The following is a 16,965-nucleotide window of genomic DNA, read 5'->3' on the forward strand; positions in this document are numbered from 1 at the left end:
TCCCACAAAGCAGGTACGGTAAGAAGTCTCAACACCAGGTTAAAGTCCAACAGATTTACCTGATGAAGGAGCAGTGCTCCAAAAGCTCGTGATTCCAAATAAACCTGCTGGACTTTAACCTTGTGCCCACCTCATCACAAAGTACGTAGCTGAACACTAAATAAAACTGCATTTTTGTTCTGATTGCTCTATAAGGAGTGATGATCAACTCCTTCCATTCACCTCATGGAGATGTCACATTACTAGTCAGCACCTCTGCCTCAGTCCTCTTCCTGTGGGTTGAGCAGACCTCTAGAACATGGTGGTGGCAATTAGCTCTGGAGATGGTGGGCTGCCAGTTCCCCAAAGCCTGTCCATCTACAAGGCACAAGTCAGGAGGGTGATGGAGTATTCTCCACTTGCCTGGATGAGTGCAGCTCCAGCAACACAAACAGCTCAACACCATCCAGGACAAAGCAGCCCACTTGACTGGCACCCTATTCACTCCATCCACCATTGGTGCATAGGGATCAACAAGGCTGCTAAATGTGGAAAGACAACAAGCACATGGGAACCCCATCTGATATGAAAACACTATCATGGATGCAAACCTTGGCACTCCCTCCCAAATGCATTGTGGGTGAACCTACACCATATGGACTGCAGTGACTTGAGGTGAGCTCAGTGCCAACATCTCAAGGGTAATACTAGCTTTGTCAGCAATACACATTCAATGAAGAACTAAATAAAACTTGGTTTTGAACCACCAGGTTAATGTAATACACCATGTCCTTTTGTGATAAGCGAGGTTTGAGAAGAGTGCAATGAAATTTGCAAAATTCATAAAATACTTACAAAAGAAAAACTCTCAAATTGTGTATTCTGGCTTTACAAAATTAGACATATATACAGTATGACTCATTAGCAAAGGTCTCATATTGGTTAGGATGCATAATGCAAAATATTATACACTATACAGGTATCCAGATCAGTCTACAGTCAACATTTAATTTAAAATACTGTTTGACTACATCAGGAACTGGGCCATAAAGAACTTGGGAGATTTTAAATACATGTTGTCTCGAATATCAACTGATTGTTCAACACCATTATCCAAACAATGTACATGAAGGATGGGAGCTTATTAAAAATAGAGCTTGTGCATTGTATTCGTTTTCTTGGTTCCGTAGTTGATCTATGTAGTTTCATTTTTCATAAACTTTTCGATTGTGACAAACCGTGAACTCTGAAAAAAATATATTTTAAAGATTATCTTCCAGATACCACAGGAGCCTTGGCTATATTACAAGATTTGGCATGAACAATCAGAACTGCTCCATATGATGTCTGAAATATTTAACAACTTGGTTTTATATTCCATGCCTTTAGTTAACCTAAATAATTTTTGTAAACCAGCATATCAATTTGCTGTCACCTTAAGGATTTTTGTAAATGGACAGCGAGGTCATTCTGCTTATCTACAATATCCCATCATTTATAGTGTACTGTCTTTCCATGTAAACTCATTCCCCCGTCACCACCTTGAACTCCTGGCCATTTCATCATCCTGTCAATATTTTTCTGAAGACAGACAATGCAGAAGATTAAAAACTATTCAAATTATGCTTTTGAAATAGTACCTAGTGTTCCAACATTTAAAAGTGAAAGTACGGAGGAATGAGATCACTTCAAAAAATAGTTACAAACGCTACTTAAAAAACCATTCTGACCCTCAGGATATTCGGTCTGGAGTCCCCATAAATCCCAGGGTTCAATCTTGCTTCTCATTAAGTGCTGGGCCTGGCTTGGATGCTGAGCACAGATGGGCTGATGAGGCTGGGAATTTTATGAAGGGGTTTGTAGCCCAGAGAGAGGTCCCGAGGAACGAGTCACCCACCCTGCTATGAACTGTTGGGAGCTTGTGGTGTGAAGCGACACACACAATGAGAATCACTGGTCCAATACACTTGGAATTAACCTGCCCACCAAAGAACAAAGAAAATTACAGCACAGGAACAGGCCCTTTGGCCCTCCAAGCCTGCACCGACCATTTTGTCCGACTGAACTAAAACCCCTGACCCTTTCGGGGACCATATCCCTCTATTCCAATCCTATTCATGTATTTGTCCAGACGTCCCTTAAAACTCACTATCATATCTGCTCCACTACCTTACCTAGCAGCGAGTTCCAGGCACCCATCACCCTGTGTAAAAAACTTGCCTCATGTATCTTTAAACCTTGCCCCTCGCACCTTAAACTTATGCCCACTAGTAATTGACTCTTCCACCCTGGGAAAAAGCTTCTATCCATTGGCAACAGCTTTTCATTGCTTCCTCAAAGTCCTACTCTCCCCTTTACTGGCTACCAGTATCGTCACCTGACCTCTACATCATCAGTTAACATCTCCTGTTTCCTGGATCTTCTACCTCCCTTGCCAGAGTTCCAGGCTCCTGATTCCCCTTGTCCCCAAGATGAATGGTACTGGAGCATTTCACCTAACAATGCAAAAGAACAGTTACCTTCACTCATCTACAGTTTCTGTTTCAGTTGTGTCTTCCAGTTTGACAGGTACCGTTGAATCGCTTGCTGAGCTCTTTGTACTTGGAGAAGTGGAAAGGCTTCTTGCTTCAGGATTATCCATGGGGACTTGTGTGTCCTTCTCTGTTAAACTAGCTGGAGAGTTTTTGGGCTCGCTTTCTGGTCTTTTTTTGGAGTCTTTAGATTTGCTTTCAGACTTGCTCTTGGTTTTCTTCTCTTTCTTTGCTTTCTTTTTGCTTCTTCTGTCTTTATTTTCAGACTCTCTCTTTCTTTTCCTGTTCCACCCATGAGGACTTCTACTTCTGGATCGTGGCTTACTTTTACTTCTGCTTCGTGATCTTTCTGTCCCCAATCCCCTGCTACCAGATCGATCTCGGCTTCGTCCTCTACTTCTGCTCCTGGATCTAGATTTGCTTCTGCTCCGTGACCGCTCTTCACTTCTGCTCCTTGATCTGCATCTGCTTCCACCTCTGCTTCTTGATCTTCTTCTCTCTTCACTTCTGCTTCGAGACCTCTGTGATCTGCGCATTTCTTTACTCCGGCTTCTGCGATATCTCTCTCTGCTTCGTGACCTTTTCCTGTCCTGACTCCTACTCCTGGACCTCTGTGACCATCTCCTATCTCTGCTCCTGCTTCTTTTTCTTTTCCTTTCAGACTCACCACATCTTCTCTGTGTTCTGTCTGGACTACAGCTGTACCGCCTCCTAGATCGAATGTGGTAATCATGACGATAACTTGCTCTTTCACGTCTCTCATAGTATTTATTAGAATAGGATTTGGTTCTGTCGGGTGAGATGTAAAGGTCTCGGTCAGCCTCCCAGAACTCACTATTAGGATTCCTGAACACATGGAGGAAATTGCAGTGTTTCCCTCTGGGGCATTTGCGTCTTTCATAAAGTCCTGTTAAGCAAATTAATAAAATCTTTACAAAATTCACTGGCTCCTGACATTCAAGTAGCAATAATCACTTTCACTGCTTCACCTTATTCTCTATCCCTGTAATTCGGATTTTGGTTACTCTACTTTTCCCCTTAGCGGGAGTGTACCTGAACTATCACCTCTCTAAAGTGAGCCCAATGGTCGGTTGCATCTTTGTTTGCCCATCTTTCATTCAAGTTTACCCAGGGGAGGCAATGGCCTAGTGGTATTATTGCTAGACTATTAATCCAGAAACTCAGCAAATGTTCTGGAGACCAGGGTTCGAATCCTGCCATGGCGGAATTTGAATTTTAAAAAAATCTGGAGTTAAGAATCTAGTGATGACCATGAAATCATTGTCAGATTGTTGGAAAAACCCATCTGATTCACTAATGTTCTTTAGGGGAGGAAATCTGCCATCCTTACCTGGCCTGGCCTATATGTGACTCCAGAGCCACAGCAATGTGGTTGACTCTCAACTGCTCTCCAAGGGGAACTAGGGATGCGCAATAAATGCTAGCCAGCCAGTGATGTCCATGTCCCAAGAATGAATAAAAACACACGTCTATTCTTAGTCCACTGAAATCGGCTCTCCTCCAATTAAGTAGTTTTGATTCTGGGCTGCTTTATCTTTTCCCAAAGCCAATCTAAACCTTATGGTAATATGATCACTACTTCCTAAATGTTACTCATTCTCCAGAACCAGATGCAACAACATCTCCTTCCTTGTTGGGTTTGAAATGTGCTTGAGAAAAATTTCCTGAATTTCACTTCTCCCTCTGGTTCTGTACATATTAATATACAAATCTATATTAGAATAATTCAAGCCCTCATGATCGCTACTATAGTTCTTGCACCTCTAATTTTCCTGCAGATCTGTTCCTCTATTTTTCGTTCTAGTTTGTGGTCTATCACAATGTAATAGTACTTCTTGTTTCCTAATTCTAACCTAATTATTTCCTTCACCCCCCTTCTAGGATGTCCCCCTTCTCTCCAGCACTGTAATGATTTTCTTAATACTGCCACCCTACTTCCTTTCTTTCCGGGACACCTCAAATCCAAGAATATTTAGTACTCAGTTCTGGCCCCATTATCACCACAACATCATATTCCAATATGGTTATTGGCACCTACAGCTCACCAACCTTATTTACCGCTCCATGCATTTAAGTACATGCTCTATAAACCTTATGGATTTCCTTGTCTGATCCCATGTAATATTTTGCAATTTCTTACTCTAGTGCCACCTGTCACTTCTAATCCTTTCTACTCATTTATTCTTTCTAATGTTGTATCCTGGTTCACATCCCGCTGTCAAATTAATTTAAACCTTGTCCAAGAGCACTGGCAAATTGCCCGCAAGGACATTGGGCCCAGCAGCCTGTATTAATACATTGTAATATAATCATTTTCACTAAGATAAGGCTGACCATTACAAATTTGCAATTATCAAATACCCAATTAACTGAAGCGATAAATGCATTGATATACTGAAAATGCAAAATGAGAAAATAGAGAACAAACCACATATTGCCGTTTTCCATCGAGTTACAGGTGAGAATTCACATTGCAACTGTTTCCCCGCGTACCAACGGCCATTGAAAAGTGCAAAGGCCTGCTGACATTCCTCCTCCCTACAGTAAACCACAAGCAATCAGCTGTTAGGAAAGCAGCAGCAAACGATGACTAATTTCCTAAAAAATCTACTTTACACAGAAAGTTACACTCTCCACAGAATCTTAGGAACACATTGTAGAAACATAGATTATGCAGTTTCATATGCCCAAGATATGTTATTGATCAGATGTGTTATGGTGGGGATGGGCAGGAACGTGCCTGCTGCTAATTGCTGAGAAATACTGGAAAAGGCCGAGGTGGGGAGAGCAAAACGAAGGAGTGGGACATGACAAAGGGAGGGATATACACACAATTCACAAAACTTAAGACACATTTTAGAAAAGCAGTTTCTCCCCAGCCACCCAGGCCAAGCCCCACTCCAGGTACCAGAGGATCAAATTTTAGCTGATACCCCCAGTGCAGTAATCAGAAAATGCTATATGACATTCTTTGGACAACACATTAAACCAAGATCCCATCTGTCGCCCACATGATGTCCAGAATCCTATGGTATTACATATAAACAGGGCGAGGGAGATCTTCCAGCATCATAGCATTAGTAAATCCAAGTTTTTTTTAACTCCATGAAAAATAATGTAGAAAATACAAATACTTACTTTTGATATTGAACATACACATTTCCTCTGAGATGTGGCTCATAATTGCAACTAACCTGGAAAATTAATATTGAGAATTAATACTGTATTTTTGTGCATTTAAAATTTGGTATTGTACTATATGGGCAGCATGGTGGCACAGTGGTTAGCACTGATGCCTCACAGCACCAGGGACCTGGGTTCAATTCCTGGCTTGGGTCATTGTGCGAAGTCTGTACGTTCTTCCTGTGTCTGCCTGGGGTTCCTCCGGGTGCTCCGATTTCCTCCCACAGTCCAAAAGACGTGCTCGTTGGGTGCATCGGCCATGCTAAATTCTCCCTCAGAGTACCTGAACAGGTGCTAGAGTGTGGCGACTAGGGGATTTTCACAGTAACTTCATTGTAGTGTAAGCCTACTTGTGATACTAATAAATAAAATTTAAATTTTTTTAAGTGCAGTATATTGGACGTTTTGCCTTTTCAAAACGTTTTTACCCGATTCATCCATCTTAGCTTTGGAACTCAAAGTTAATGACTGTGTGGAAGAAAACACTTAAGGATAGCTCAGAACAAGATGCGTTCCTCAAACCAGTATATTTTGAAAGCTGTATGTTGTTACTTCCAGGCTGGTTACTTTTGTATGGACATAGAATTTACATTAGATCAATACTGATACTTGCGAAGTAAAGTGCAATTCAAGGTGCGCAATTTCAAATGACAATGGAAATGTCTATAGTGTTATGAAGCTGGACCTCACGACAGGTCATCGAGACTGGAAATATTGGCTCTATTCTCTCCCCACAGATGTTGTCAGACCTGCTGAAATTTTCCAACGTTTTCTGTTTTTGAGTCATTGAGGTGAACCTTGTTGGTGAAAATCAATCTGGAAGACTCAGGCTAAGTGGAATGATTTCTGGAGGACACTGGAAGTTTTGATCTAGGGTGGCAAGAAAATGCAAAGTTTGTGGAGAAGTGGGAGTCAGAGGGGGACTGCTCCTGTAACGTTATTCTTCTGCCAGTAGCACAGCACACATCAAAAGGTGTTGCAGGATGCATCTTGGTTGCATTAGTTAATGTAAGAGTATCTATTCTTTAGTTTAGTAGTAGCCTGTTAAGTAATGTTTAATCTTTGTTGATTTTAGTTTCATTGTTATTATGAAAGTCTTAAAACATGAAATCTTATCCTTTGATATTTCTATCAGTTGCTGGGAAATTTATCGCTTTTTAAAAGCTGCTGGTCTCTGTGGAGATCAATCATAAATCTGGGAAGAATACTTGCAAACTTATAACATGTTACAATAAACAAGAGTTGCTCAAATACCTGACTGGTTTCATGCGTCATAATAATTCTATGACAAAATCATGTCAAACACATAGGGCAGGATTTTCCAGTCCCACTCACCCCAAGTCCGGAAAATCCCACCTGAGGTCAATGGATCTTTGCATGGTCCGAGTCCCATCCGCTACGATTCCTGTGGTGGATGGGACAGAAAAATTCTGCCCATAGTCTCTTGGTCAGACGACAGATAGAAGTTCTCGTCACAGTTCTAGTCTCAACATTTTGTATGCCGTGTGATTTAGAAGGATGATACCAGAACTGGGGGTTGTAACCATAAGGAAAGACTGATCAGGCTGGGGTATCTTTCTCTAGGAGAGAAGTTTGAGGAGTAAAAGAGGTCTTTAAAATTATGAAGAGGTTCAGTAGGTTATACGTGGAAATAATGCTTCCACCAGTGTGGGGAGTCTAAAACTAGGGGCCATAAAAATAAGATGTTCACTAATAAAAAGTTCAACGTAATGCCACAAAGGAATATTTGAAGCAAAAGCACAGATATATTTGAGAAGCCAGGTTAATGCGATGGAGAAGAAATGGAGGATGTACAGATACGGTTACATAGAGGGTGGGAAGAAGGCTCATTAGGAGCAGATGCAGCTAAATGGCCAGTTTCTATACTGTATACAGCATTAAATTGCTGATTAAATGAATGTATAAAATACCTTAAATTGTACAACTTTTCCAATGTTCTTAAATTCAGGTAGTACATCCTCATAGAATTCTACAAACTGCTGGTAAATGTCCTCTTCACTGTGCTCCAGCCCGGAATCAGTATCATAATCATCTCGCCTACTTTCCTCCATTCCAAAGGTAATAAACATGGCTCGGATAAGAAGAGTTTGACTTGATGCTGGGTAAACATGTTTACGAGAACACCTGTATGAAAGAAATTTGCAATCATTCCGTCGCACATACAAGAACCTTTGATTCTCTTGCCTAACAAGAATCTATCTACCTCTGCCTTAAAAATATTCAGTGACACCACTTCCAAACAGTTCCCCCCAAGTTCCAGACTCACCACTAGAGGGAACATCCTTCCCATGTCCACTTTGTTGGGACCATTCAGGGTCTTATATACTTCAATCAAGTCACCCCTCACTCTTCTAAACCCCAGTGGAAACAAGCCCAGCCTTTCCTCAAGGCAACCTGCTTATTCCAGGTATCAATCTAGTAAACCTTCTCTGAACCGCCTCCAATGCATTTACATCCTTCCTTAATTGCACACAGTATTTGAGATGCCAGTGTCGTATATAACTGAAGCACAATATCCTTACTTTTACCTTCAATAGTCAGTAAGCCTCCGAACCCTTTTAGGCATCTTATATGGAGGGTACAGGATTAAGTTACAAAATAAACACAAATATAGATAACAACAGGAGTTCATTCAGCCTCTCAAGGCTGTTCACCATATAATGAGATCACGACTGATCTGTATTTAACTCCCTTGGCCAGTCTTTGCTCCATATCCCTCGATTCCCTTACCTAATAACCAGTAATCTTAGCCCTGAAAGCTTCAATTGACCCAGATCCACAGTCTATTGGGAAAGAGAATTCCAGATTTCCACCATGTGAAAAAGCATTTTGTGATTTCATTTCCAAACCGTCTAGCTCTCCTTTTAAGATTATTCCTGATGTTCTAGATTTCCTTTCCCAGAACTTCTATACATCCGCTCTGTCTAACTCTTATCATGATGTGGAGATGCCAGCGTTGGACTGGGGTAAACACAGTAAGAGTTTTAACAACACGAGGTTAAAGTCCAACAGGTTTATTTGGTAGCAAATGCCATCATTTGCTACCAAATAAACCTGTTGGACTTTAACCTGGTGTTGTTAAAACTCTTACTGTGTTAACTCTCATCATCCAGTTCATCTTTCAAAGTGAAAGTGACCACATTCATCATCTGGGTGCTGAGTAGGCTTCCAGTGGATAAGTAAATGACTGCTAAGGGCAATCTGTGCCCGGAAGGCTCTGCTGCAAATAGGACAGGATACTGCAGATGACTGAGCTTTGGATGAGTTGCTGGCTCAGGGTTTCCCCTCCTTGCATTTTCTCTGTGACTTGCTTTTGAAGGAGGCTGCACCATTTGATTTGGTTACACCAGGTGTAAGCAATCCCTCTCTGCTGTCTTAAATATTAGTGACAATTACAATTTCCAAATTCAAGGAAACAATCATAAAATAAATTAGAGTAGACCACTCGACTCCTCAAACCTACTTGGCTATTCAATAACACCATGCTAAATTGCCCCTCAAAATCAGGGGGGACTTGCAGGGTCAATACATGTGTTAGAGGGATAGGGCCTGGGCGGGATTGCTGTCAGTGCAGGTTCAATGGGTCGAATGACACTGTAGGGATTTTATGGAAAAAATTATTGATTAATTCAATTTTTTGTATGGAAAAATCATAGGACCTGGGATAGATCATTCTCCAAGGCAGAATGGTTTTCACAATAAGATCAGCCATGTTGTTTTTGAATGGTGGAGCAGGATCGAGGGACTAAGTGGCCTACTGCTGATCCTAATTGGTATATTCACCCCTGGCTCTCAGGAGAAACAAGTGGGAAGTTGTGGATGTGTTTGCAATTATTTTTGAATGCTCTCTAGATTTGAACCTTGACAAGAGTAGATGCTGAGAGGATGTTCTCCATCATGCAGCAATCTAGAACTAGTGGGCACAGGCTCAGAATTTGGGGTCCTGCGTTTAAGTCTACTTGGCTATTCAATAACACCATGGTTGATCTGACTGTGGCCTCAATCCTCCATTCCAGTCTGCCCCACATAACTCTTGACTCCCTTGTAGATCGAGGATCTGTCTAACTCGGCCTTGAATAGATTCAATGGCCCGGTCCCTACTGCTCTGTGGGTAGAGAATTTCATAGATGAACTCAAAAGAAATTCTTCATTTCAGACTTAAACGCAGGACCCCAAATTCTGAGCCTGTGCCCACTAGTTCTAGATTGCTGCATGATGGAGAACATCCTCTCAGCATCTACTCTTGTCAAGGTTCAAATCTAGAGAGCATTCAAAAATAATTGCAAACACATCCACAACTTCCCACTTGTTTCTCCTGAGAGCCAGGGGTGAATATACCAATTAGGATCAGCAGTAGGCCACTTAGTCCCTCGATCCTGCTCCACCATTCAAAAACAACATGGCTGATCTTATTGTGAAAACCATTCTGCCTTGGAGAATGATCTATCCCAGGTCCTATGATTTTTCCATACAAAAAATTGAATTAATCAATAATTTTTTCCATAAAATCCCTACAGTGTCATTCGACCCATTGAACCTGCACTGACAGCAATCCCGCCCAGGCCCTATCCCTCTAACACATGTATTGACCCTGCAAGTCCCCCCTGACACTGAGGGGCAATTTAGCATGGGCATTTTGGAATGGCCAATCAACCTAACGTACACATCTTTGCAGCGTGGAAGGAAACTGGAGCATCCGGAGGAAACCCACGCCAACACAGGGAGAACGTGCAAACTCCACACAGTGACCCAAGCCAGGAATTGAACTTGGGTCCTTGGTGCTGTGAGGCAGCAGTGCTAACCACTGTGCCGCCCGGTACAGCATCTCCAAGACATCCGCTTTGATAGAATCTTTACTGAGATTAGTTCAGCTTTACAGCAGTTCCAATATTACCAGCACTAAACTATTAAAACAAATTGGAGAGACAAAGCACTGGTACTGTGATTATTCAAGAAACAAGGAAAGTTAATTCATCCAGAAAGTCTTCCTAAAAAACTTTGATCAAACAAGAATCACAGACCACTTGCTGAGTTTCTATAACACCAATTACTGAATGTAGCGCTAACCTAAATCATGTTTAGACTTATTATTTTCTGCCATCTAACACAACCAACTTTATTGCTCAGCACTAACCTTTTACTGACCTTCCCACAAACAGCAACATCTCAGCTAAAGTTAGGTTATAGCATCCAAAACCTACAAACATTTTACACCAGCTTTCTCTAGCACTAAACTGCGAAACACATTCCAGAACTATTCTACAACAATGAGATGGAAATATCTCAGGTGAGGAAAAGAGATGGATGGAGGGGGGGGAATTTTTTAAGTTATGCCGCCCCCAAAACTAATGTATAAAAATATAGACGCTGCTATAAAGCTAAAACCATTTCTTAATAGAAAAATGCTGCTGTTTCTGGCGTTCAGTGGTCGTCATTAACAGGGACATTAACAGAACAAGTTTCTGTCATCATAGACTGGTTTAATCTGGAGCCACCTGGTGTACCAGCAAACTCTGCAGCAGACAAAGCAACAGGAATCCCCAACAGAGTGGGAGCAGTCCCAGATCAATTCCCAAGTTGATCCAGACTCCAATCAAATTGAGTAACATTACTTCAGGACTGACATCAGCGCAATGGCCAACTCTTCATCTGGGCAACAAAACATTTCTTTAACAGGCAATAGGTGTGCTTTGAACAAAGGTTACACTATTAAAAGTTGTACTTTGTCCAGTTATATTTTGATCTGATCATTTATTCAAAATATTTTACTCACCTATCACCAAATCTGCAGGATCCAGTCTTCAGAAAGAATGGACAATATGATTTATCTTTTTCAGTCCCATAATCCTCTGGTGCTTCTGGATTATGCCAAGTGCCACCATTCTCCAACTGTTGGCAAAATAAATTACAACAGAATTACCCCAATACTGAACATCAAGCTATTGTTTCCAGGGCTGTCACCTCCTCTCCTCTGGAGATCTTCCCTCTGCAGCCTCCAACCTCAGCCCTACTTCTACCACCTTCCCAAAATTCACGAACAGGACTGTCCTGGTACACGTCTCATTTCAGCCTGTTCCTGCCCCATGGAACTTATTCCTTCCCATCTTGACTCTACTTTCTCTCCATTGTCCACTTTCTTCCCACCTACATTTGTGAATGTTCTGGTACCCCATGTCATTTCAACAATTTCCAGTTTCCAGGCCCTACCTGTCTTTGCACTCTGGAAATCCAATCCCTCGACATCTCCATCCCCATCAGGATGGTCTGAGGGCTCTCTGCTTCTTCCTTGAGCATCGGTCTGAACAATCCCTATCGAGCACCACCTGCCTGGCTGAATCCATTCTGTAAGAAGTCTCACAATACCAGGTTAAAGTCCAACAGGTTTATTTGGTAGCAAAAGCCAAAAGAGTGGCTTTTGCTACCAAATAAACCTGTTGGACTTTAACCTGGTGTTGAGACACTTCTTACTGTGTTTACCTCAGTCCAACGCCGGCATCTCCACATCATGAATCCATTCTCTCATTGAACCATTTCTGCTGAAGGTTGTTCCACTTCCAAATTAAAGATTCAAAATAGTACCTGCATGACTCCAAGTTATGCCTCTATTTTTCTGGGGTATGTGGAACACCCGTTGTTCTAGTCCTAGTCAGGTTCCCCACCCGCCCCCCCGAACTCTTTTTCTGGTACATTGATGATTATATCAGTACCACTGCCTGCTCTCGCCCGGAACTGGTAAATTCATCAACTGTGTTTCCAATTTCCATCTTTCTCTCACCATCGCATGGTCCACCCCTTCCCTTCCTCAACTTGTCTCCCCATTCTCCTAATATTCATTATAAGCCCAACAATTCCCACAGTTATCTCAACTACACTTCCTCACACCTAGCCTCCTGTAAGGACTTCATTCCATTCTCCCAGTTTCTCCATCACACCTGGGCTAATGGTGCCATAATCCTGCTGATATTGTCTTCGTTTTTCCTCAAGCAAGGATTCTCTATCCCCACTCTAGCCGACAGGGCCCTCAACTGCGTCTGACCCATTTACCAGACTTCTGCCCTCCACCTTTCCTCTCTCGCCCAAAACCACAATAAGGTTCTCCTCATCCTCACTTTCCACCACTAGCCTCCAAATGCAAAGGATCAGAACAACAGCATCTCATCTTCCGATAAGGCACTTTAGACTCCGGACTCAACATGGAGTTAACAGTTTCAGACTGTAAACTCTGCTGCGCTCCCCCCCCCGCCCCCCCCCCACCCCATTTTTGTTCTTTATTTTTGCTAAATGCCAGTCTCAGAATCTCAATCTTTCCAGTCCAGAAGGTGGCCATCGGCCCATTGAGGAGTCTGCACTGGCTCTCTGAAACAGCAGACAATGTCCTTGTCCGTGAATTAAAAATGTTAGTATACAGTTACAGCAAGTCATTAGACCAGCTAATAGAACGTTATCACTTATTGCGAGGGGAATAGATTACAAAAGTAGGGAGGTTATGCTTCTGGAATGCTGCCTATGATATTCATAGAATCCTACAGTGCAGAAGGAGGCCATTTGGCCCATCTAGTCTGCACCAACCACAATCCCACCCATGCCCCATCCCCATGAATTTACCCTAGCTAGTCCACCTGACACTGGGGTCACTTTTGCATGGCTAACCCACCTAACCCGCACATCTTTGGACTGTGGGAGGAAACCCACACAGACATGGGGAGAACTTGCAAGCTCCACACAGACAGTCACCCGAGGCCGGAATCGAACCTGGGTCCCTGATGCTGTGAGGCAGCAGTGGTAACCACTGTGCCACCTAAATATTCCTTATTTAAGGAAAGAGATAAATGCATTAGCAGATCAGAAAAGGTTTATCAGACTAACACCAGGAAGGGGCAGGTTGCCCTTTGAGTGATGATTGGACAAGTTAGGCTTGTACTCAATTTAAGAGTAAGAGGTGACTTGATTGAAACCTTTAAGATTGTGAGGGGTCTTGACAGGGTGGATGTGGAGAGGATATTTCCTCTTATGGGTGAGTCTAGAAATAAGGGTCACGGTTTAAAAATAAGGGGTTACCCATTTAAGACAGCGATGAGAAACTTTTTCCTCTGAGGGTCATGAGTCTCTGGAATTCTCTTCCTCAAAAGGCAGTGGCAACAAAGTCTCTGAATATTTTGAAGACAGAACTAGATAGATTCTTGATTAACAAGGGGGTAAAAGGTTACCAGGGATAGGCAAGAATACAAGGTTGAGGTTATATGATCATATTTAATGGCAGAGCAGGCTAGAAGGGGCAAGTGATCTACTCATGCTCCTAATTCATGAATGTATGTATAGACAGCAGAGGCAGCATCTTATAGGTAGAGCTAAGAGATCACAAAACTGACAGATCAAATTAAATCATACCTAATCATGAATGATGGTGGACCATTAAATAATCAAAGATGAGGACATTCTACAAACACACCCATCCTCTTTGATAGGGGAGCCAAGACATCAGTGCAAAAGACAAGGGCAAAGCTTAGCCAGAAGTACTGAGTCTATTACTGATGTCCAACCTGATATCAAGAAACAATTGAAGATACTGGATACTATGGCCCGATAACATCCTGGCAGTTGTACGAAACATCGGTGCTCTGGAACTAGCCACATCTATCAGGATGTTCAAGTATAGCTACAACACTGGCATCTACCCACAAAGTGGAAAACTTCCCATCTGCCAATTACCGCCCCATCAGGCTACTCTCGATCCTCAGAGAGATTGATGGGTCAACAGGAGTGCTATCAAGCTACACTTAACACAGCAGTAACCTGCTTAGTGACACACAGTTTGGGTTCCGCCAGGTCACTAGGCTCCAGACCTCATTACAACTGTGTTTCAAAATGACACAAAAGAGCTGAACAAGAGGTGAGATAAGAGTGACTTTGCCATCAAGGCAGCATTTGACCCTGTGTGGATCTTTGACCCCCATCAAGACCGAAGTGAATGGGAATCAGAGGAAAAGAAACATATTGTGTGCATATAGCATCTTTCAGGGTATCTCAAAACGATCTGTTAAGTGCAAGAAGTTTGGAAGAATTGCAAAAGCAAAATTATATTTGTTTTGTTGGCATGTTTAACATAATTATCAAATCTATGATAGAATCCTAAGGAAATTAGATCACCTTGCCAATTTGCACAAAGCATGATCCACAAAATTAAATGATCAGATAATCTGTTTTGAGTGATATTATTTGTGGGTGAATATTGGTCAGGACACCAGACAGTCCCCATTCTTCTTCAAGAAAATCCTTTTCCAACAGGTGACTCATGGAAGGTAACATCTCCAGCAGTGCAGCACTTCCTCAGTTCTTCACTGACGCGCCAGCTGAGGTTTTGTTCTCTAGTCTGTGGAGTGGAGTTTGAGCCTATGATTTTCTGTCTCACAAATGAGAGTGCAAACCTCAATGGATACCTGTTAGCTTTCTCTAAAGTTTAAACTAACCCCTAAGCCCTCCAATGTTTTTTTTAAAATCAATGTCACCACTTGCCATCATGGGAAGATATGACAGAATTCCAATCTAATGGTTCCTCTTATTGATCAGCAGGACATGGATCACTGGATTCTCCACTTCTCTCTGCTCTGAAGAGTCACACTGACTCAAAGCATTAACCCTGTTTTTCTCATCACAGATGCTGTCAGACCTGTGGAGTTTCCCAGCATTTTCTGCTTTTTATTCCAGATTTCCAGCAGCTGCAGCATTTTGTTTGTAATGTACAAGTGGATTCTCCTCCCTCCCTATTACAGAATGGTATGAACCCTTTAAAACAAGAACACTCCTTGGCATTTAAGAGCTCAATGCTGAGCAGACACCTTATAGTTGTTCAATCTGGAACAAGATTTTACTAAATACATTTTCCATTCAGTACAATTCAAATTAAATTCAATTTTACTCAAAGGATTCAAAGACCATACAGTACCTGATTTTCTGCCTGATCCAGCATTTTCTGAACAGCTTCCTACAAATGGTGTAAAGATAGGACTGGTAAAAACCCTGCAGTACTTATCTGGTACACATCTGATTCTACTTGTTAAGAATGAGAAATTAGACAGTGGATTCATGACAGGGGACTTAAATTATTTAAAAAGTTACTTACAGGCAAGTAAATTCAAAATCAAACAAATGAGCTCCATTATAAACTTAGTTGCGAAAACATTAAATACACAGAGATGTACATATTTATCAAAAAAATACTATAATCCAGCATTCATGGTGAAAATTGCTGTCAAATCAAAATACTGCTCGTTCATTTGGGCTTAATTTTTTTTCTCTTCCCTCCCAACATTCAGTTGTGCATTAGCTGGCACTTAAACCTAAAAACAGTAATAACTGTAATTTTAAAAATCAATAATGTACACAGCCATGTATGTATCAGCATCTGGAACATGACTAGCTCAGTCCCTTTATGCTGACATCCAAGACATAAATTAATTTACAAAGTAGCTGAATACACACAGGGGCTTTTTGTTTATAGAAATGACAACAGAACTAGCTGAAAAGGTATCAAGTCAGTGTGCAAGCAGTGTTTGAACTGTTTGCAAGACTGACATGAACGATAAACTATTTGTAGTTAATAAGTTCCCGATACAAAAATGATTCTGCTCGTAAGTCTTTACATTTTACACAGAATGGAGGGATATCAAATTAAATGACTCTGATAATTCAAATCACGTTTGCTAAGCATAATGAAAAAGATACATCTCGATGTATTAGTCAGTAAGGACGAGCGGTGGAAACTCTTTAGTGCAGGACTGTTAAGGAATATCACTTGAGCAGGTCCAGATAATTTTCATGAACACATGTAAATACAATGCTCTTACAACATAAAGCGTTACATTATCAAGGTATGCAAGAATACATTAAAGTTTGTAGGATTAACTCTCGAGTTCCTTTACTTTCAGTTTGAGGCATAGCTTAATCTGGATAAACTTTCTTAGCACATTATTGGATCCTCTGCACCTTTCAATATACTCTTGAATAGGACTGTAACTGAGCGAAATATTTAAAACTCTTGTTCCAGCACATGCTGTCTGACGAAAACTTCAGACTACTGAAGCATTTCTACATACATTACTTAGACAAACTTTGCAGAGAGCAAGTTTTACTTGATTAGAGTTTGAACTTGCTCCCAAAACATTTCCACAACTTCACATGAAAATAAATAAGCTATTCAATGAGGAAATACTGATTCAACAGGATTTCATTA

General features: G+C 41.5%; 1 protein-coding gene across 1 annotated transcript in view; it reads right to left on the reverse strand.

Annotated features, from left to right (window-relative positions):
• Positions 1-842: 842 nt before the first annotated feature.
• Positions 843-16,965, reverse strand: part of zrsr2 (zinc finger (CCCH type), RNA-binding motif and serine/arginine rich 2) — a 28,371-nt gene continuing 12,248 nt past the window's right edge. The window contains exons 6-12 of the mRNA XM_078232311.1: positions 15,679-15,717; positions 11,509-11,624; positions 7,646-7,859; positions 5,670-5,725; positions 4,960-5,069; positions 2,499-3,417; positions 843-1,225 (exon numbers count right to left, since the gene is read on the reverse strand). Coding sequence (XP_078088437.1) covers positions 2,501-3,417; positions 4,960-5,069; positions 5,670-5,725; positions 7,646-7,859; positions 11,509-11,624; positions 15,679-15,717 — 1,452 coding nt within the window. The 3' untranslated portion in view covers positions 843-1,225; positions 2,499-2,500. The remainder of the gene's footprint in view (positions 1,226-2,498; positions 3,418-4,959; positions 5,070-5,669; positions 5,726-7,645; positions 7,860-11,508; positions 11,625-15,678; positions 15,718-16,965) is intronic.

Source organism: Mustelus asterias, chromosome 17 (genome assembly GCF_964213995.1).
Source record: "Mustelus asterias chromosome 17, sMusAst1.hap1.1, whole genome shotgun sequence".
NCBI lineage: Eukaryota > Metazoa > Chordata > Chondrichthyes > Carcharhiniformes > Triakidae > Mustelus > Mustelus asterias.